The 21655-nt window shown below is 45.9% G+C and overlaps 2 protein-coding genes across 2 annotated transcripts in view; both read right to left on the bottom strand.

The window, feature by feature from the left end:
• Positions 1-1881, bottom strand: part of CDK5R1 (cyclin dependent kinase 5 regulatory subunit 1) — a 7183-nt gene extending 5302 nt beyond the window's left edge. The window contains exon 1 of the mRNA XM_009645585.1: positions 1873-1881. Coding sequence (XP_009643880.1) covers positions 1873-1881 — 9 coding nt within the window. The remainder of the gene's footprint in view (positions 1-1872) is intronic.
• Positions 1882-2660: 779 nt separating this feature from the next.
• Positions 2661-21424, bottom strand: PSMD11 (proteasome 26S subunit, non-ATPase 11). The gene is made up of 13 exons (XM_035901248.1): positions 21294-21424; positions 15864-15988; positions 12907-12978; positions 12488-12545; positions 10430-10624; positions 9790-9934; positions 9470-9530; positions 7746-7808; positions 6984-7109; positions 6405-6440; positions 4879-4930; positions 3657-3799; positions 2661-3524 (listed from the first exon to the last, which is right to left on the bottom strand). Exons 2-12 carry the CDS (start codon positions 15885-15887, stop codon positions 3657-3659), a joined length of 975 nt encoding a protein of 324 aa, XP_035757141.1. The 5' UTR covers positions 15888-15988; positions 21294-21424; the 3' UTR covers positions 2661-3524.
• Between the last annotated feature and the right edge of the window lie 231 nt (positions 21425-21655).

Raw genomic sequence — 21655 nt, 5'->3', positions numbered from 1 at the left:
CCCCCTTCCACAACCCCGGAGTCTCAAAAAACCCCTGAAAAGCTCCCGTTTCGTCCAGACACAACTGCACCCGCCCAGCACCCGGGGACCAAGAGCCGCCAAGGCAGTGGGGGGACACTGGAAAGGGCTGTCCCCAAAAGCGCTGTCCCCAGGCAGCGCCCGCACGGGCACTTCGGCACCGCCTGGGACGAGCCCGCCCCTCACTTGGGGTATTTAAAGCACGTGGAAGGCAAAGAAAAAAAACCTCTTGCTTTCCTCAGGGTCGGTGCTGTGCGCGGTCAGGCCATGGCCAGGCGCTGGCAGGCACCCAGGTTCAGGCTGCAGCTGGAAAAACCAGGGGAGACTTTTCTGATCCATGTTTTTTTCCCCATCCCATGCCAGGGCAGGGGTTTTCTCAGCACCTCGAGCCCCCCGAGCACAGCGGGACGCAGCAGTTCGAAACGCAGAGCAGGACTTGAAAAACCCACCTGGTCCCCAGCGCCCGACCCAGGTTCAAGGGCGGCTCGGGACCAACGCCACAAGGACAAAGCTGTCCCAAAGCACCCGAAAACCCACACGTCCTTCAAAGTGTGTCCAATCCAGGGTTTTTAAGGGCAGTCAGAAAGTTTCCTCTTCGTCCATGCTCTTTACCAAGAGCTTCAGAGGCTTTGCTGCGTAACTATCCAAAAGGGACCAGGCAAGTCCAGCCCGAGTGGGGCTGCTGCTACAAGGAAATTCCTTCGTCCATTAAAAATATTACAGGGACCCAGGCAGGGTGAAACTCGCTTTTTGAGTTAAGCCTTTTGTAGTTTAAGCCAAAAGGGTTTAACAACGAGCCTTACCCTTTGAGCTTTTTTGGCCCTAATTTTAATACACTTGGAGGGGGAAGGCAGGCGCTCAGACACCTCAGAAAATCCCGGCTTTCCGCAGGCGGTTTAAGTGACTAATGTGTAATTAAACAGCCTCGACCCCGCGCAAGGCAGCCCAGAGGCCTCCCAGCCAGCACCACCGCAGACCGGCTGCATCCTCGCTCCCAGCCAGGTCTCCTCAGCCTCCAGCACAGGGGTTTGTCTGCTCCCCCCGCTGTTGCCTGCTGGGTCAGGACCAATTCTGTCCCCTCTGAGGGACAACAGCTGGAGCAGACACCATTCTTGCCAAGGACACGCAGGACTTCAGGGCCATCTCCACCTTTCTCCACCTCAGCACCTGGCATGCGACGGTCACCGCTGCACACACAGGCTTCAGCTCCGCTTCCGTGAATGAATTCCCCCTCATTCACCTACAATGAGCAACCTAAATCAGCAAATCATGGCCACAGCTCAGCATGCCTGGGGAAAACGCCACTTAAGCAGCCTTACAGTGAACTGGCCAGAGCTGCTTTGGGGAAATGTGAGCTATTTATAGTTCAAAAAGAAAAACCCAACTATTAAGAAAACTAGAAATGCACTTCCCCTGCAATCCAAGCCATGCATAAGTGCAGGAATTAAGTCCTTCATGTTTTTCTGCAAGTCCTTCACGTTTTTCTGCCTCTGAGGCCAGGTTTCTCTCCAAAAGACCTGTACCACCTCGACCAGGTGGCGTCCCAGATGCACGAGCTTCAGACATGAAAATTAAAGATGTTTTATCAGTTCCATTACACCTGAAAAACCCTCTCTGGCCTTAAGGGGAACCTATGCAGGGTGTTGCTGTACACAACGCGAGACTCTCCCAGACAGTGTCAGAGTGTTCTCGAGAAAGGCCAGAGGTGCAAGAGGTCAGATGTAATTAACTTTTCACCATAATAATAATGGTAATAATAACACTATCTTCATTTGGTAGAACTCGGACTTGCTGTGCCAGGAAGAGGTCACAATCCATAACTCTTCAGTGATTCTGCTTAAAATGGTCCCTCACCCTCCGCATCTCAGAAACACGATCACCGACGGCGCTTCCGTGAGCTCCAGCCCGGCGTGCAGCTTGCGTTGCAATCCACCCTTCCCTAAGCGAGGAGAGAAACGGCACCGAGCGCGCCCGTCGCCTGCCTCGGCAGCTGAAGACAGGAGGCAGATTTTTGAAAAAAAAATTATTTTATTGGAACTCATCTGAACATCAGATATACCTGGTGTTGGTTAGCAAGAACCGTTTGTACATTTGATATTGATGGTGCCAAAAACCCAAACAGTGACTGACTGGATGAGATGGAAATTAAAAAAAAAAAAAAAAAATTTAAAAAAAAGTCGGAGAGGTTAAAATGTGAACAGAAAACAGAAAAATCAGCCAGTCTAAGAGTCAGTGTGAAGGCAAAATATTTCCTGATAAAACAGAATCCTTTTACAAAATATAAATTTTGTAAGAAAAACATGGAGAGGGAGAGAGAGGAAAAGAGAGACAGAGGGGAAAGGAAAAATAAAGATCAGCAGGACAGAGATGTGGAAGCTTACACTGCCCAAATGGCATTAAAACCTAGGTAGGAACCTCACCGTAAAATGAAACATGCTGGAACACCCCGCGCTCCACCCCCCACCTACAGGACTTGGGAACAGTAACGAGGAAGCTCCCCAGCGAGTGCTGCTCTAGGTTATTCCAGAAGGGCCAAGCTGTCTCACATCGGATGTTGAAAAGTTAAAAAAAAAAAAAAAAAAAAAAAAAAAAAAAAAAAAAAAAAAAAAAAAAAAAACCCAAACACAAAGCAAGAGGAGCAACTCCCCCCGGGCCCACCCCCCCCCCCCCCCGCCGCAGGAGGTTTGGCTCCCGCAGGGAGGCGAGGACGCGGGGAACGCCTGCTCACCTGTTCTTCCTACCAATGCAGGTGGGGGGGGGAACGGATAAAACATTTAAAATCTAATCTATTTTAAAACAATAGCATGCAATGCAGGCCTCCCGGGGAAACCTGCGCTGTTCCCTTTATTAGAAACTGGCCTAATGGTCTAGAGAGTGGCTGCAGCCGTCTGGAGGTTTTTGGCTGCGCAGGGTGGGTCTGGGCTAGCACAGCACAATGACAATTCTGAAGCAGGTTCCTCGGGTGCGAAAGCCTTCAGGAAAATCATTGTCGAGCTGCTTTCGAGGGGATCTGAGGCCTTGAAGATTTCAAAAGAAGCCAGCAGTCTGTACATTTCGGGTTTTTTTTGGTTCAGTACAAATGGAATAAACTTGGCTGCTTAAACACGGTCAGTAAGTCTCAGATTTCAGAGCAGAGGGAGAGATGAAACAAACTTGTCTTGGGCACCTACTGGTAACAAAACTTTGTCCCTGCTTAACTCTCTGCCATCCCTCAGGAAGTGGAAAGCACATGTTTAGGTAGTGTAAGCCTTTTTCCTTTTATTTAGAATACCCTCTTTGTTTAAACAATATTCCCCCCCCCAGATACAAAGTTCGGCCAGTAAAGATTACATGGAAACTGGAACACGCATCGTATGGAATACAAGATGCACTGGATGAGGAAGTTTAAAAACTTTCCGAGCGAAAAGTAGAACAAAGAAAAAAAAAAAAAAGTCTCCTAACATTTTCCCAAAGGTTTCACTCTCCTGTCACACACACTCTCCAAATGACAGCTAGCAAATTCAACTCTGCAAAAAGAAAACAGAGCCACGTCAATCGAGAGGAGAGAAAACAAGCCTCAAGGACGCAACCCGCACCTTGGCCTGGGAGGAGCGACAGGTCCGGAGCAGCCGCGACCTCCGGCTCCGGCCTCCACTCACCTATGTTAGCTTCTTGGCTTTGTTGTAGAGCGAATCCACTACTTTGCTCATATTCTGAATAGTCTCGAGGGCAGCTTCGTAAGTTTTGTCTACGGGGGGTTCGTCGAAGATGATCAGGACGCCCTCGCCTTGGTCAAGGATGCCTGTGGACACAAAGCTGCGGTTACCAGAGTAACGCTCAACAGATCGCATCCTCGAGGCAGCAAGAATTTAGGGATCTACCCAGCAAACGGCCAGTCAGCCATGTCGGGTTTGGAAGGGGCTCGTGTGTTGGACTGGCTGGCGGCTGACTGATTTTTGTCCGGACTGCATTAGCAGTAGCTTACCCAGGGGAGAAAAAAAAAAAAAAAAGTCCTGGAGAGGGGCCCGAAAAAACACCCAGGAGATCACAGCGTCACAGGACTGTTTAGGTTGGAGAAGACCTTTAAGATCATCAAGTCCAACTGTTATGCCTGCACATTCCCCAACAGCCACCTTCCTCCTCAAGGGCCCTGCACCCAGCAGGATGGCTCAGCACAACACTGGAGCGAGGCAAGAAACCCAAAGCCATTTTATAATTAAACTGCTCCAGGTGCCAGATGGGCACTGCAGCAGGTTCGGTAATTTCTGAGCTATTCTCTAACTAACAGGTTTCTTTTAGCCATTCATCTTGCTCAGGTAGATCAAGAGGGCTTTCTAAATGGATGCTAGGGACAACGCAAACAAGAGCAGAGCTGTTTCCTTGAGGGCTTATTAGAAAAGCAGCCTCCTGTGGTCCCAGGCAAACCCAAACCAACCAGTTGTGCTGTGTGGGTGCCCCTCACCAACGCACAAAACGCTCCTGATGCTTGTCAGCTGCGAAAGGCGACCAGATACTCCAGTAAGCTCCAAGGCAGAAGATCTGTGCTAGATAGCCCACCAGTGGGCCTCGCAACTACCCTCAGATGCAGGCACAGCAAGCAAGGGCTTAAGCGTGGTTTCCCATTTGTGAGAAATTAAGCCTCAAGCTTAACAAAGGCAGATGGAAGGAGCAACAGGACAACAGAGTAACAAATAAACCCGCCGCTCCGTACTCTTCCCACAGCACCCGTCAGCCTGCGCCTGCCACCTGAGGCAGAGCAGCCTAAGGAGGACACTCGAGGCTCGAAGGTGCGGCGCTGAAGAGGAGTCTGTCCACAGCTTGCTTACACACAACCTGGCCTCAGGCAGAAAGCAGGCAAGACTGAGGAACGCAGGGACTCACCGTGAAATTTCTTGTCCAAGATCATCTGTGACAGTTTCCTTTCTACCTCAGCCTGGAATTGAAGCAGAAAAATTGAAAGCCTCCTGGAACTATATAAAGAAAAGCAAATTTTACTACTGCACTCTCAACAGCCTGGGATATAAGCACTGCTCAGAAGCAGCTATTTTATCACTGAACATGATGTCAGAACAGATCCCTCCTTGCACGCTGCTTTGATACTACTGTGCGCTTTAGATGACATCAGAAACTAAGCAGTAGCTTTTAATGATGGGAGCACGAGGATGTCTTGCCCTCTTGTTCCACAGAAGACGGTGGATCACTTCATACAGGCATTAGAACCACAGAATCGTTTGGGTTGGAAAAGACCTTTAAGATCATCAAACCCAACCCTGCCATCCCACCACTAAACCCTGGCCCTAAGCACCTCGTCTGCCCAGCTTTTAAATCCCCCCAGGGATGGGGACCCTTCCCTGGGCAGCCCCTTCCAGTGCCTGACAGCCCTTTCGGGGAAGGAATTTTTCCCAATGTCCAACCTAAACCTGCCCTGGCATAACGCAAGGCCATTTCCCCTCGTCCCATCGCCCGTTCCCTGGGAGCAGAGACCGACCCCCACCTCACTACAACCTCCTTTCAGGCAGTTGTGGAGGGCGATAAGGTCTCCCCCTCAGCCTCCTCTTCTCCTTGTTCGGGGGTTTGGGGCACGCTAGCTTGGTTCAGCAAATATTTAGTCAAGTGTTGGCCAAGCTCCATTTAAGCTGCTCTGTACCGAGCTGACCTTGTGCACGGTGCCAGGCAGGGCCCCACCAGTCAGGTCATCTTCTCTTTGGACAGAGGACACACAGCCATGGTTGAGAAACAACTGCAGTCCAGCTTTTACTCAAACTGTGTTAAACACCAAGGGCTAGGCTAGGAAAGGACTGCACAGATAGAAGAGCAGGACAGATGAGGTAACGACCATAAAGGCCGAGCTCAGGACACGTCCAAACCTCCAGTCTTAATGGCAATGTGGGAGAAAAGCACTTTGGGATGCAACTGGCTGTGACTACAGTGGATTTTCCTAAAACTTAATCTGGTTGGGATTATCTGTAAAGCAGTTATTGCAATAGTCAATGTGACATATGCATCCCTAATGAAACTTCAATCAAAGCGATTAGCTAGATCCTGTATCTTACGGGTCTAAGATTCCTCTGGGCACGCTCACAAGGATTAAATGCAGGTCAACAGGGAAGACTGAGATGTTATTACAGCAGAGGAAAATCTGTCTCCAATAAAAAGCAAGTGCTAAGACAGGGTGATGGAAGGTAATGCCGCAGCAAAGCCCTAGTGCAGAGGAAGCCTGTCCGATGGCTCCTGGAAACGGCCCGTGTTGAAGTTGAAGTTCCCAAAAGTGATATGTGCCTGTAAATGCTGTGGAACTGACCTGTCAGGTTTAATAGCCTACGTTTATTTCCCAGTGGCAAATGGCATTTGGCCCCAAATCCTTTGCCCTCTTAAGATGCGCCACTAATTTCTAGTGATGTTCTTACCTTTGAGAGCTTGATGAGGCTGGATATGTGTTCAATCTATAAGAGAGACCAACAGAGTTAGGTAAATCTTTAGTTGTACTTCTGACATGCAACATGAAGGTTCTTCCAAGGAACAGCTCAAGGGCCTGTAAAAGCTCTGGCCTAAAAATTTCCAATGGGTCCCTCCACTCCGCAGCTTCGTGTCCTTCAGATTTCAAATCCAATTTTAAGTGAAGATGGACTAGACACCTAAAGCAATTTCACTCTGAAACATGAAATAACATTTCCTCTCCAATATCACTGCAGCTTTACCCTGTCAGAGCCCTTAAAAGCCAAACACCTTCAGTGTTAAAAGCACATCCGCCTTTCAGTGTGCATTAAGCAAAACAGGTGGAAAGGGCAATGACTCTGGAACATAGTTTTCCAAAGCTCCCCTCAGCTCCCTCCTGATCATTTTTCAGCTGAACATGATGAACCCTGAGCTCTGAAAGCATGGACCAGCTCTGAGTAAGAAGTACCCTGTATGGGAACAAGTCCCTCACCCACCACAGCAGGGGACGGAAGCACCAGCGTGTCAACGTGCTTGCTGGAAACATTTACCTGTACTCTGGAGAAGGGTTCGATGACTCTGATCAGATTCTGTTCCAATAAGTTATCGTAGAGCTTAGCCAAGTGAGTGTTTATGATGGGGTCGTCCCTGAGCTCCACCTTATAGTCTGTCAGAGCCTGCGGAAGAACAAATAATTCCGGTAGCAACAGGTCTCCTGTCCTCAAGGCCCTCTGGGTATGACAGTCTTCCCTCCCTGCCCAGCAAAGTATCAGTGGTTAATCCAATCCTGTAACTTAGCTAAAAGGCCAGGAGGTCATGACAGCCCATCAGCCTTTCCAGCACCATGCAGCAAGCAGCCTTCATCTTTACACGGCTGGAGCTTAGCAAGCCAGAATCTCTGGTTTACAGTCAGAAGACAGCGTGACAGGATTGTTCCCTGGCATGGGGATCCTCTCCATTATCCCTGCGGTGTTCTTGCTGAAGCCAGGGAAAATTTTAGTAAGATATACATGCCAGTGAACAGCACCAGAAGTACAGGAAACTGCTTCTGAGTTCACTCTCTCTCAAAAAAAAAAGGGAAAAAAAAAAAAAACCACAAAAACCTCGTTTCAAGCAAGCTTACTCCCCGTGCTGCAAAAACCAAACCGTCTGATGGTTGTGGGGTGCACTGCGCTTGATGCACTGTTGCTTTCTGTGAATATTTTTAGGGTTTCCCGCTGTGGGATGTAACAGCTCCTCCAACTTTCCAAAATTGGTATTTCTGAATGTTTTGTCCAGCCAGGCCCCATTTTTTTATCCGTCTCCTGACTCACCTTTTCAAAGTCTGCCAGCGATCGGTTCTTACTGGCCTGTGCCACACATTTTAGTGCTTCTGTCTGCAGAGAAAGAAAATTAGAAGTTATTTTTCTGGATTCTCTTCTCCGTGCTGTTATGCCAACTGTGCAGTATACTGAAAACGTGCTTAAGCAGCAAAGGGGGAATGTTCCTTTTGCTACAAAGCCGTGTCGGCGCTGCTTCCACACAGGCAGAGTAAGAACAGCTGCTAATAAGGAGACCATGCAAGACAGCTGCAGGATGCAGCATGAAATCGGCTTCACGGAAACAAAGAACTCAAGTTTTGCAAGGTTTGAGAGTACCAGCTGCAGTTCCTATCAGGTTGCACATTGGGAGCAAGTTTGATACAATTTTTAAGGAAAGTGCACAGTTTGGCAATTGCTTAATGAACGTGGCCATTCTCAGCCTTTAAGCTGTGTTTCTGCCCTTCAGCATGCCACACAGCTTCTGCTGAGTGACAGAAGCACAGCAGAAGTCCTACAGATACCCTATCACGGACAGCATCAGGAAACATTTCTTGTCTACCCCGCAGCTGCTCAAACAAAGCACAAGACCCAGCCGCAACCAAACTGCCCTATTTACACCAAACAGAATAGTAACATCACTAGGAGAACAGCTTCCAAGTGGTGAGAGGCACAAGTGCACGAGAGAAGCGGGACAGCTCAGTGGCTATGGTGCACAAGGCTCAGGCTTCCGCTGCCATCTCTCCCACCGAGCTGTCCCCAAGGCTGCTGGCTTTCTCTTTGCTCCCTAAGCTCAGATTCCACAGCTGCTGCAGGAACTTGCGATCGCTGCTGTCTCAGGAGGACAGTGCAGGGAACAGCTGAGATTTCCTCCACGGGGGACTGCCCTCCTGCTCTGAAAAGGAGCCTCCAACCCAGCTGTCACTCAGGGGATGGGGATGAAGCAGGACCAGGGCTGCCCTTTGTGATCCAGCAGGGATAACGCAGGGATGTTCCCACTTCAGACTCTTTTCTATGCATGTACACCCACTGACCTCCTCTACTAAACCAATCCTCTGTGAGGTAGGCAAGTATTAGCTGCTGCGTCAAAGTAAATAGCTGGCTGACCAAAGCCACCTCAGCCACACTGAGGGCATCAGTGTGTAAGCCCGGCTCAGACCCTGGCACGCTTGGCTTTTGGCCCTGTACTTTATATAAGCATCCCTGGATTTAATACGGGGGTGGCATTCACAGCCTGGCAAGTTAACATGTTAGAATAAACAGTTGATTTAACAACTCCCCAGCTGCCTGGCTTCCACCTTACAGCCATCTAGGTCTCAAGCTGCTCAGCTACACTGCTATGAATGGATTTTCAGGACTTGCTACACCACCAGTAAAAACAACGAATAACTCGGATTTAAATCCATCAGATCCATGGCTGCTGAGCCGCTGACGAGGGTTGAGACATAAGTACCTTATGGCACTAGGCATTTAGGAGTTCATGAAGAAAGCAGGAAGGAGAAAAACAGAGAAAATGAAATGAGCAGGCCAGATTCTCAGGTGGTTAAAGTCATTATATTCCCTTTGAAGACAATTAACTTATGGTAATTACTTATGGTCATTTAATCAGTTCTGGATCTCGTTCAGGACACTCACAAGTGACGAGTATTTTGGTATGAAAAGAACAAAGTATTTGACAAAAACAGTAACACAACAATCTCAGAGATAACAGGAAGATAGAAAGGATTAAGTTTTTATACCTGTCTTCCTGCATACCGCAGAGCAAGCTTTCCACTCACTAACGCTTGCACATCTTCTGGGCTAGAGACGGGAGGGAAGGGAAGAGAGCATTTATTCAACAATATGGTCAGCTTAAATGTAAGCATGCCTCAAAAATTCCCAATTAATAGCAAATCACTACAATTCAAATAACATTGTATCCGCAGCATTGATTAGGTGATAAAGACAAACAGCAAAGCTTGTCTGCTCGAGTTCTTTCATTAGTTTAGAGTCTTATAAACAAAAAGCCTTTCCCATTTAAATGTAGGAAGTGTTCTTCGCAGAACCATTTGTCACGTACATGTTCAGCATGATTTTGCACAGCAACATGTATTTCAGTGCAGTGATGGCTTTTGGGTTGTCAATCGAATCATATCCTTCAAATGCCTCATAAAAATACGAGTAGGCTGTTTTCCAGTCCTTCTCTTCTGCTGCATGGATAATACCTGTTGAGAGGAACAAACAGGCAGGCATCAGAGTTGATTCAGAATGTGACCGGAAGAGGACAGAACAATTTGCTTGCCCAGTGCTTTATCTGGCACTTCAGTAACGGGAATCCTTTCTTTCTATCAGAAGAACATCCATGCCCTCTTCTAAGGGGACACGTTAAGACAGACAAGTTTGGGGCACTTCAGGCAAGTGCCTGCAAATGAGGTCAGGAACAACGTTAGAGTTACACTAACATGGTGTAGTGCTGTAGGGTCTAGGGAGGTTACGGACCCTGCACCATCAGAGATTTTCAAAAACAGGCTGAAAAAACTTGTGTCAGGAGCAATGTAATTACAGCTGATCCTGCCTTGAGGTCGCTGGGCAGACTGGTAGGTAGCTTGAGGTCCCACCTAGCATCATTTTCTGTGATTCACTCAGGAAAGAACAAATATCAGTCAACTGATGCATCGTGATGTAGTCCCGGACTTTCCCCTTCTCCAGAAGGGCTTTACCTGACTGCATGTCTAACGCTGCCTGCAGCTTCGGTGGACAGTAGATTGCGTTGGCTGTAGTCCGTGCAGAGGTTAAGGCTGCTCTTGCTTTTGGCAGATTGCTCAGGGCATGGTAAGTCTTACTTTCTAACAGCTGTACTTCCACCAGCAATGCCTTGTCGTCCATCTTTTTCAATTCCCGAAGAAGCTGGGAGCCTAGCAGCAGGGAAGAACAAGAACCTTTGTAACCTGCTCTGCTATCAACAGCTTCACAAACCAAGCCTTTCCAGGTGATGCCCTTCTTCCTCCACAGCAGCACTGGCTTTGAGGAAGGGAGGCGAGGCTTACGCAACCTGCTCTTCCAAGAAGGAGCAAAAGAGAGGAAATAGTATCAGGTCAGTGTCAGTCCACAGTTGGAGAAGAATGAACCAGTTCAGTGTTAGAAGTGGAAGAGTGCAGTGAAAATACTTGGGGAAGTGGACAGCGTCTCTCTGCCACCTCACCACGGGCAGCAGACAGCAGAAAGTCAAGGATGAGTTGTGCAGTTCAGACAGTCACTCTGGTACCCCCTTCCCCAGACGACAGCATGATTTACCACTCACATTCCGTGCTCTGAGCAAACCTGAAGTACTGCCCATTCCTGCATCATTCCCCTAGGGTGAGACCTGAAGATTTTCAAGCAACCCCTAAGAATATAGGATGAGGAAGGAATGTTTTAAGCACAAGACATCTACAGATCAAATTTAGGAGGTAGGAACGGACAGCCTAAGAAACGCCTGGACAAACTGCCACATTAAAGCCTTGTGAGGACAGAAAGACCCAGCCTTAGAGGAAACTTTTCCTCTTCTTTTCTCCCGGCTGCGAACTAAAGAGCTAACTTGGGGCAGGCAGAAATGAGAACTTCATCCTCACTTGCTATGCTTAGAAGCTGAAAACTGCAGCTGAAACTGCAGAACTGGGTGGAAGAGCATGGACCCTCCCTAGAAACATCCCGTAAAGACTCTGCTTGCACCTACTCCCTGCAACCACAAACATAACTGTGTCTTGGCCAGCCACACAGAAATGCTAGCGCACAACACTGACATCTCAACAGAGCTTTCAGAGAGACTGTCCTATAGGTACAGGCTTTTACAACTCCCTAAGCTGTGCCACTATCGTTAATTAATTAAGCATAGCTCTGGAGTGTGGATTCTGATCAGTTTAAACCTGAGCTCATTACATATCCGTATGCAAACTAATTCTAATTTGATATTGAATTCCATGTATCAGAGCACTTAACATAACTTGATATTCTGATCAGATACGAGTCGCCCAGGTGACTCTGGACATGACACACGCTCTTGCCACCACACCATTTAAGAAGTTCCAGGTCCCTGGTGAGGCATCACCACTGCCCGGGTGAGCACTTCCGCCCGTGTCAGCGCAGTCATCCCTCAGCCCCGCTCACACCCAGGCCCTGAGCTGGCAGAGCGGTCCTTAGCCAGCTTAAACCTCACCTTGCGTTGCAGCGGTCATTTGCAAAATGAGCATTTGAAAAGCACCGAAGGGAGTTGGGCCCTGTATGATGACCTGCTTTACTCTGCTTTGTAGCAGAGCAGGATTGTTCACATGGTTAATTACCATACCTCAGGTGGTGCAGAAGCGAATTCTTAAAGCCTTTATACTACTTCACAAGAGCTTGTCTAATTACCTCCTTAGAGGTTTGCCATTTCCTGGCATTACTACTGCTTTTATTGAGGGCGTATTTGAGCAAACTGAAGCAAGCTTCAACACCTCTGACCACAGCAGTACACTACATGTGTTCCAGCATGAGCCAAACCTGATGGCCTTCAACTGGATACAGCTCCTCCTTGCTTCGAAAATCATTTGAAATGAACAAATGGTGAGGACAAAGAAATCTCTCAAAGTTTTTATCGTCAAGCTATAGTAAAAGATGGCAGATCTGGTACAGCTGAGAAATTAATGCCCCAGCCCTACAAAACTTGTCAAAGAACATGACGTAGTTGATCATTTCCCTCGGCAGCCTCAAGACAAATTCCAAAGCAAAGAACTACTACCACCACCTAGTGGGAGACTTACCTAGCTGCAGCGCTTCTTGGTACCTCTTGGTATCGAAGTACAAAGAGACCAGCCTCGCCTGAAGAACAGAAAAGGAACTGCTGTGAGGAAAGCCAGAGAAAGGTAGTACAGATTTATTTTGTAAAATGAAACTTTATATTCCTATCTGCACAGACATCACTAAATTAGTTTGCGTTCATTACATCACACGGTCCGATTCTGCAAGATCTATCAGTTGGGGAGTTGGCTAGATTGACACACAGCAGGTATGATCCTGCCTGTTCAAGGACAGTTGCTAACTTTAGTGTAATTGTTATCGCCCGTCCACTACACCTACAAAGATCTGGACAACATGCTACAAATTCTCTACTTTTATAGGTGTTAAATGCAATAAAGGGAAGATGCTGTTACACGGGTTTGGGATCCACAGTGTAACATACCTCCAGCGCCTGGCGTAGGAAAGTCCTCTTCTCTGATTTGGCCCATTCAATACACTCTAAACACAGGTCAACCTTAAAGGGAGCAGAAAGAAATTTGTAAAGGCTTCTGCTGCCCCTCTTTAAAACAGCAGTATGGTTCAATCATTTCCTACAAAGCAATAAAAATACAACAAAGCCTGAATCTCCACAACATAGTTTAAGAAAAGAAGTAATTTCTGTCCTAACAGCAACATCGCTAAGCATCAAATTAGCTTTACTTTAAAATAGCCCTCAGATTAGCCTTCACCATCAGTGCCTACCCCAAAGGTCTCTGATCAACACCTTTAATATTACCAGGGTAGAGCGCAGTTCACTGTTGATGAGAATTGTAGCCCAACAGCAGAGGTTAAGTGATTTCTCCTCAGCGAGGACGCACTGGTAACCACACACGATATGCTTTAGCCTCAGGCTGCATCATGTTGACACCAGACTTAAATGATACAGAACTCTATAGCGTACGCTACATATTTTCATATTCTATTTGCTAGATTAACTTCCTGCACTTTGTAACAACGTTCACAGCATTATACTTTTTCTAATACATATTGCAAGAGAAAGTAAACTTCAGAAGGCAAACTAAGGTTTAGTTTAAGTTTGAGCCATCACAAAACCCCCAAAACACCATCTTCTTTGATTGCTTTTCTAATGCATTTGGCTTCCAGTAACTTTTTCTGACCACGAGGGACAATCCTCCCACACTGGAATATGAAAATAAAGATTTGGCTTCCAAAGTTTCACTGGTAAAAATTACTGCTGAAATCCTAATAGCATTTCTTAAACAGCTGTGTTTTTGTTTGAAATAAAAACATCTGGGTACATGAGAACTGATTCTACCTTAGGGCAAGGGATGAACTAAAAGACTCTGAGGTCCCTTCCAGCATGTTTTGCACCATTTCATTAAGTGATAGAGAGAATTGTGTTTTCAATTGCTCTAGAAAGAAAAGAAAATGAAGTGCACGTTATTAGGGTCTAAATATGTCAGACCATGTGTGTCCTTCAGCAGCATAAAGCAACAAAGGTGCTGGGCTCCACCAGGAGCCAGCAAGTAAGTGACACCGGGTGTTTTATCTGTCACTTCAAAGCAGAGTAAAGGAACCCAGAAGCTTCTCACATTTTTAAGACTGCCATGATTCCCTTGATGAATAAAGGAGTCATGTTCCACCCCAATTTGAAGAGGGCGTCGATTTAGGACTGGCCAGTAACATGGAGTAAGTCATGCTGAGGTGCTAGGCTCAGGAATGCTTTTTCCCAAAATCTCTGGATCGCAGCTCTTTCCGGAGCAGCTCTGTAGCTGTACTACACTGCAGGACTTGTCAGCTCCTCATCACTGCTTAGTAAACGGGGACATTTTATGAAAAGCCATTATGAAGTCGCAGTTTATTGCACAGCGATAGCTGGAGCATTAGGAGCTGGAGAAACCTCTAATCTCATTGCTTTACTGGGCTCCTGGGAGTCTTCTTACTATATGTTACACTGAGGAAGCAAATGTCCCTCTGAACATTGCTGAGGCACTGAAAGTATTTAGGATTACTGCATCAAGAACCTCACAGGTTAGGTGATGTAATTCCTTAAGGTTTGGGGTTTGGCTTCTGAATGTGCTTGAAAGTGGATGTTTTGACTAACTGGGCCAGATTTCACTGTTACTCCAAGTTCTTCCCCTGCAGTAAAATGCCACCTTTTGGGATTGCATCCAAATATTGTCATTACATCAAAGTACCTTTAGAAAAAGCCTGAAGCTACTCATTTTCTCTTCAATCCCTTTAGGGCTTCCCTTCTCACCTGCACATCCCACCCTGCTTCCCTTAATCTCTTCTGTTAAAGAGGGGCAAAAGACTCTGCCTGTCACCGTGTAAGGTACCATGACACGCAAGCCACGGGAACGAGTAACATTTGCTAATTACCTTAACTACAGGATGATACTTCTGCACTGATTTGGCTAACGAGAATGCCACCTGCCTTCTACATGGCAGAACCTCTTCTAGGCTGTAATTTGTCAGTCACGGTGTGCACAGTGTTACGCGGGCTTTGTCCTTACCCTGTTGCTCAGATCCTCCCTTCTTCCCCTCTCCATCTAACTGCTTTGGTGTGCCACTACAACCTACACTACCGCTGGTCAGCACCTCCTACAAGTGGCTCCTCATTATTTACATTTACAAGTTGCTCCTGTCCTCCTCCCATTCCCAAGCAGCCAAGTCATGGGGTGAGTGGGGAACACAAAAAAAGACCAAAAAAAAAAGAAAGCCAAGTGTATTCTAGGGAGCTAATGAGAACAGAGTAAATCCTAACTGGGGACTATCTGAGACCGAATGGGTTTTCTAGTGGAGAATTTCATCCACTGGAAGCAGTTTACATGTGGTAGCTGCAAAACTTTCTCCACTCCCACATCAGGAGTAACTTTCATGCCTCAGAAGCCATCTGTAGAGTAAGACACCCACCACGCAACACGCCTTCATGTCTCCAGTTGAAAGATGCTAAGTAATACTCACCATCTAATCCCACCAACTCCTGAACAGACCTAGAACACTCCCTCCTCTAGCTCCAATGCCATCACACACTGCCTCCACCTTTCCACTAGACCGAGCTCCCTGGAACACGTGTAGCACCTTTCACCCCTTATATCCTAAACGCTAATCGCACTACCAAACACCACTAAGGCCGTGCACCTAACAGCAAGCAACACAAACTGAAGAAAAATGCCCAGGGTGAGAGCTACTCCTACCCTGCAGCAGGATGAGTCTTGCAGAAAAGCATGGTTAGGAGTGAACTAAGTTATCTAATATTTTATTAATAGAATATATCCAAATGCATTGAATTAATGTTTCCCGACATGAATAATTCTTCAGTATGAAGCAAAGTAGGTCAGATAATGGTGTTACAGGCTTTTGAGGAATGCGCTAGCGCCAAAATGTTAATCTCACCTCCTGTCCTGTTGCTGCCTCCATGTCAAGGAACAGATCGAGCAGAGATCGGACTAAGCGGGCTGCCTTTGCTTTGCTGATGGAGTTCAAGAAAGGTCGAACATATTTCAGAAGTCCTCCCAGCTCTGCATACAAGAAAAAACAAACCGTGAAATACAACCACACAGCCAAAAGTTACACCGCAGATGGGAATACCCGACACGTCTATACACAGCAATATTTATTACAGCAAACATTTTATAAGCAGTCTCTCAACCTCATTTACAGGAAAAGAGCGATAAACATCACCCGAAGGAACGCCTTGCAGTAAACACGGGGACTGGCAAAGGTGACTGGTGGGCCCCAGTCTCACCCGCACAGCATTCGCTTCCCATGACTTCAGTTCAGCCAATTGTAACACCATTTGTAACTATGCTTGCCTCAGGCACATTTTAAAAATGTAAGCATCTGCTAAATGCTTTGAGATTTTTCTATAAAACGGGCAATGGAGTTTCTAGTCTAAGCGTGTTTTTATTAACTCACAGTTTGACGTTCTAGTCTGCCATAACTAGCCAGCCCTAGAAAGTCAGACACCCCGTGCACTCCGCTGCTGAAAAAATGACATTTTTTAACACTTCAACTACCCACATCACCTAATTAGATCTTACCTTACTTAACTAGATTTCTGTTTCTACAAGTCTCCTTACTAGTTTACAGCCATAAAGCTAGTCTCAAGCTCAGAAAGGAGAAGTCTATCTTTATGAAGAAATACACCAAAACTGCCCCATTCCTACAGAGCGAAGGAACGCGGCAGTCAACGTCACCGCAGTGTCAGGGCTCGGTGTTGCAGAAGCTGTTGGAGTTACGTGTTGGAATCGCACAGCACAAGTTAAAAGTCTTCTCCTGCGATAAGCAACACGCGGCGGTCGGGCCAGGTTGCACTGATGGCTGTTTACAGTTGGGGGAAGATGATACCTCCAGCAGACCAGCACCGCGCCAGCGCAGGGCTCAGCACTGACTTGTGAAGTAGAAGGGTCGTACACTGAAATCACAGCTTTTTTTCCCCAGAATTTTATGTCTCACCCAAACATCAGCTAGATCTTGCACTAACGTGTTTACAATATTTGATAATAAAAAAAAAAATAAATCCCAAAATAAAACCTGCAATGAGTATTTCAGCAATTTTCAATATACTCTATACCAAGCTGGTATTGGACTCAAAACTAAAATAAGAGACTAATCTAATTTTATTTCAATTAGTATACAGAGGAGCATCAACAGAATTTCAGTTTGGGAGGATTCCAATAAAAACAGTTGCAAACAAGATTTCTTTCATAGTTCATTTAGCTGTAATGCAGAAGAATTGTTGTAAGAACACCTTAATGATATCTAAAAATTATTCCTTATATTTTTTACTTTTTCAACCTATTTATTTTAGAAGTTTAATCAAGCCTGACACAATTCATTTCTTACACTGGTAAGAAGGAAAACTGAGAGTGTGTTCCAATCCAGCTGCTCATGGTGATGTACTGACGTTTTCATACATCTGAAAGCACAGTTTTAGTACAAATGAAACTTATCTCGAGCATGCCCTGAGTCCTTAGGGAAGCCTTATTTTCCAAACAGCAGCGCAACAACATATCGCGACTCTTACTACAATGAACCACTCAGGCTTCGCAGAAAGAACAGAACGAGACGCTATGACTGCCATGCCTAAGATTTCCTCAAAGTTTTACTTTCTGTCTGAGAAGAAACAGGCAGGTTCTTCTAGAACTGAGGTACAGCTACTTCAATATTGAGCCCCACTGACTGACCGTTTCAATCAGCGCTCAGCTTTTACTCAACGAGGAACTGTTACCTACTGCACCGTGGCAGACGATGGCTTTACCCACACCGCCTTCATTCTGAGCAGCGTGCAATCTGCAGCACCACTCATGGATGCAAATCCAAACCATTTTAATCAAAGTCAAACACTTTGGTTTGACGTACAGTAAACAGACTACCACAACAGCAGCAGACAGCTGCTTCCAACACATGGCTTTTGCACAGAGCTACTCTCAAGCATCCCTCCTCTCGACATGAGCTGAGAAAGGTGGGCTCCAGATCACCTTGCTGGGCTCAGAAGAGATGCAGCACTAAAGCTGGAGTCACCCAGAAATTGGTTCTTGTGCTCTTCCCTGATGCAACCAACACAAGCACTTGAAAACACCGCACTTAACACCAGGAACGAGTCCGCTTCTCATCAGGCCACAGCACTGCACCCTTAGCTTTGAGCTCTGTAACTAAGGATTTGCCAGTCTTTCCGCCTGACTTATCAAGGCAGCAAGACTCTCTCCAAAATCCATCAACTCTTAAGTACCAAGGTACTTCATACTGTGCATCGCTGCTTCTTGGGACCAACTGTATCATGTTTGTAGTGCACAATGCACTCTCCCACGTGGGAAAGGAACTTCAGAAGAAAAGAAAGGAAAAACGACATGAAATACACTGCAGCACTTCTCCTTCTCTCGACTTGCTCAACAGCTGCCCAAGAATTCACTAGAAAGCAGATTTAAAATCAACAGTTAAAATATCCCTACATTTTGCAAACTACACATTTAGACACGCAAGCTCAAAATTCCCATAGAAATTTCTCCTTCTTACCAATATAACTGTCAACTATTTTTAGGACTACTTTTTTTTTTTTTTTTTAAGTAAATGCAATGCTTGGTAATGGTGTGATTGACAGCTCTAGAGAAGTGATGAGCAGCCACTCTGGAAAACGAAGTCTGCTGCTCATCCTCAAAGAAAGCACGTCCCCAAGCTAACATGCCATGTACCCAAATACCTGATCCAAGTTATTCCAATCCTATAGTTTTAAGCCATGCTATAAAAATCTAGCAATGTCCTATAAAAAAAAAAAAGTAATTGATCTACCAGTTCAATCCTTAATCTCTATGAAGCAGATAAAGCAGGTCATTTGTATTATCGTTATTTTTTTTAAACAAAGGCCATAGTTCACTAGAGGTTAGTCCTCTAAAAACTACAGATTCATCTTACGCTCTCAGCCAGTCAGCAGCAGAGCAGTAACTTGTACTTCTTGTAATTTTCAAATCTCACCAAACTGCAGCTGGTTTCTTCCCTAGGCTGCAGCTCACAGACCCTTTCACCTTTGGGAAGTCAGAGCTTGGAAGTAGCCAACAAGCCACTGCAACACCTAGAATGTGTCAAAGCAATTCCGCTAGCTAAAATTAAAACGTGCGCAGCAAAAGCTACAACGATGAGATCCACTTCACTCAGGCCAGAAACTGCACAGTCTCAGTAATTTCCTCGTTGGGTTTAGCAGCACCAGATTCAGTCCCCATGGATATGAAGATCCATGTGCCTGCTGGGTGCTAGCACCTTTGTGAACGGTTGCACCCGGTGAAGACGCTGCTGACCCTGACCACTTGTCACTCCTACCAGTCTACTTCACCCCTGAAAGCAGACAGAAAGGGAAGGTGACAGCACCTTTCCCACAGGAGTAGCACATCTCTAAGCTGTGGAATCCCCTTCCTTCATCCCCCAGCTTCGCCACACATCTCCAGAAAGCACAACCTGGTGATCTCGCTCCGATCTACACACACGCACAACTGGCTTCTTAATGTTGCCAAACTCATTTTCTTCTATTCAGAATATATTTGCTCTGCAGTTTAGTGTTCCCTCGAACACATCTCAAATTTCACACTCGCTCCTTCATAAACTTGGTTTTGATGAGTTAGCATTGTCATTTTCAATTCCTTAGGCTTCCCCTTAAAAAAAAAAAAAAACAAACAAAATCTATTAGCTAGCCACCCTCTGAGAATACACTGAAGTTCTTTATACTCCTGTAAGGTTTCAGTTTAAACTCAGAACTACTCCAAGTTCTGCAGCGGTAAGGAGGCAATCATGCACCTAACGACTCTAGGGCTTATGCACGCCAGCAGCACATCCACACCTAGACTTGAAGAGACTCTTCTGATGATTTCCACCTTTTTAGCTCAACCACACACACCTGCCTTGGTGCAGGAGCAAAGCCACGTTTAGTTCTCTCTACAGAAGCAAACGTCAGAGCGCAAAGGGCACCCCTACAGCACTGACACCTATACCTGAGTTAATTGACTTAAGATCCTTTAGTATTCAATTAGAGAAACAGGCACTTGTACAGCAGGCTTCGTTTGTCCTGCTCCAAATTCTCACTGTAGGAAGAGAGGAATCATGTGGTGGAAGGATTTATTTTTCTCCACTAACTATAAAAGCAGTCCACACCAGGAAATCAGACGTGGACATCTATAGTTAGGTGAGATGAATAGCACCTTTGTTTCCAGCACTGCTCTAAGTGCAAGTAATCTACTTTGTCACAAGCTCTGTTCAATTGCAAATCACAGTGGGACCACAGTCCAGAATGCTCAAACACATCTAGACGTGGGTAGATCAGTTAAATGGCCATGTCAAAATAGATGTTTACAAAGACTGGCCAGTAGGACACCAAGTGTGCATTTCAGAATAAATATAAAACTGCGATCGCGATCAGCTGCTCTCTGAGACCTCATACTACTTTCCACAAACCACTCTAACATTAGGTCTGGCGTCCCAGTCGAATTTCAGTTTGATTAAACCTTCTACTGGCCTGTTTTCCCCAACCAGTTTCCGACTGTTAAAAGCACACATGCTTCACTTCACATTCTGAATTACTGCTGTACACAGTTAGAAAACATCAGGGCTATACCATGGCCAACTGTCTGCCATGGACAGAACGCTCTTTGTACGGATGTGGTGTATCAGTTCCTAAAATGCTTGAGGTGAAAAGGTGCTCCAGAAAAGGCAAAAGCATTCTTCAGCAAAAGAAACAAAGCTAAACTGCTGAGTACAAAACAACAAACATGCTGCCTTGAGCTTTCCAGGAAACAGAAGACGTGAACAGATTCAACTCAAAAATCACTGAATGGAGAACTTTACTCCATTTCTGTCCTTTCACACATTCACAATAGGAGGACTGTCAAAGTCTTGCTCTTGTGAGGAGCTGGGCAAGGATTTTCTGATGTAATGTTTCAGCAGATAAATCAAGTAATTGAGAAAGAAGCTGCTGGTGAGAAAAGACTTTTTGGGACAAGCTTTCCAATTTGAAACAAGGTTCTGAGATTATTAAAAACAAACCAAGAGAAACTTCTCATCTCAAGCATGACAACAAAACTTGAGTCACTTGTGGCCACACGTTGAAGGGTCATAAACTAAACCATCCAATGCGTGAGCAGTCTTTTGAAACACCGGGACAAGTAATGCGAGATTAACATTTTATGATGTTTATCTAGTTTTTTAGTTTCCATCCTGTCTCTGAGAGTACATTTCCTGCCAAAAACTTCTTTTTCTTCTACCCCATTAAATAAGGAAACTAAATTCATTTGAACATTTGTATCTCTTAGCCAATACCTCAGTTACTTATCTCAGGCTCACCTTCTGCCTGCCCAGTCTTGGCCAAAAGCGACCCCAGCTCCAGGATGCTCTGCTCTTTGACTTGCACCGCTTCTTCATCATTTTCCTGGACATCGCGTTTCACTAGAAAAGAGCGGGAAAAGTTACCTTGAATGCTATTTCAGTTAGAAGATAATCATTACTAGTCAGCTCTGGGAAAGGCACCAAAAAAAGTAACAGTCATAACAGGCAATAGAGAATTCAGCTTGGCCTTCGAGATCTGGAAGGCAGATTATGTGGAAAGTTTAAATGTACAATTTATAAAGAGTGCCCCGTCTGTACTTCCCGAAGGCTTTAATCCAGCTGACAGATACAACTGCATGCTCCAACTTGACTGTAAGTTC

Source organism: Egretta garzetta, unplaced genomic scaffold, assembly GCF_000687185.1.
Source record: "Egretta garzetta isolate BGI_Z169 unplaced genomic scaffold, ASM68718v1 scaffold551, whole genome shotgun sequence".
Classification (NCBI taxonomy): domain Eukaryota; kingdom Metazoa; phylum Chordata; class Aves; order Pelecaniformes; family Ardeidae; genus Egretta; species Egretta garzetta.
The sequence above is the reverse complement of the archived record's forward strand: the minus strand, read 5'-3'. Positions and strand labels throughout refer to the sequence as shown.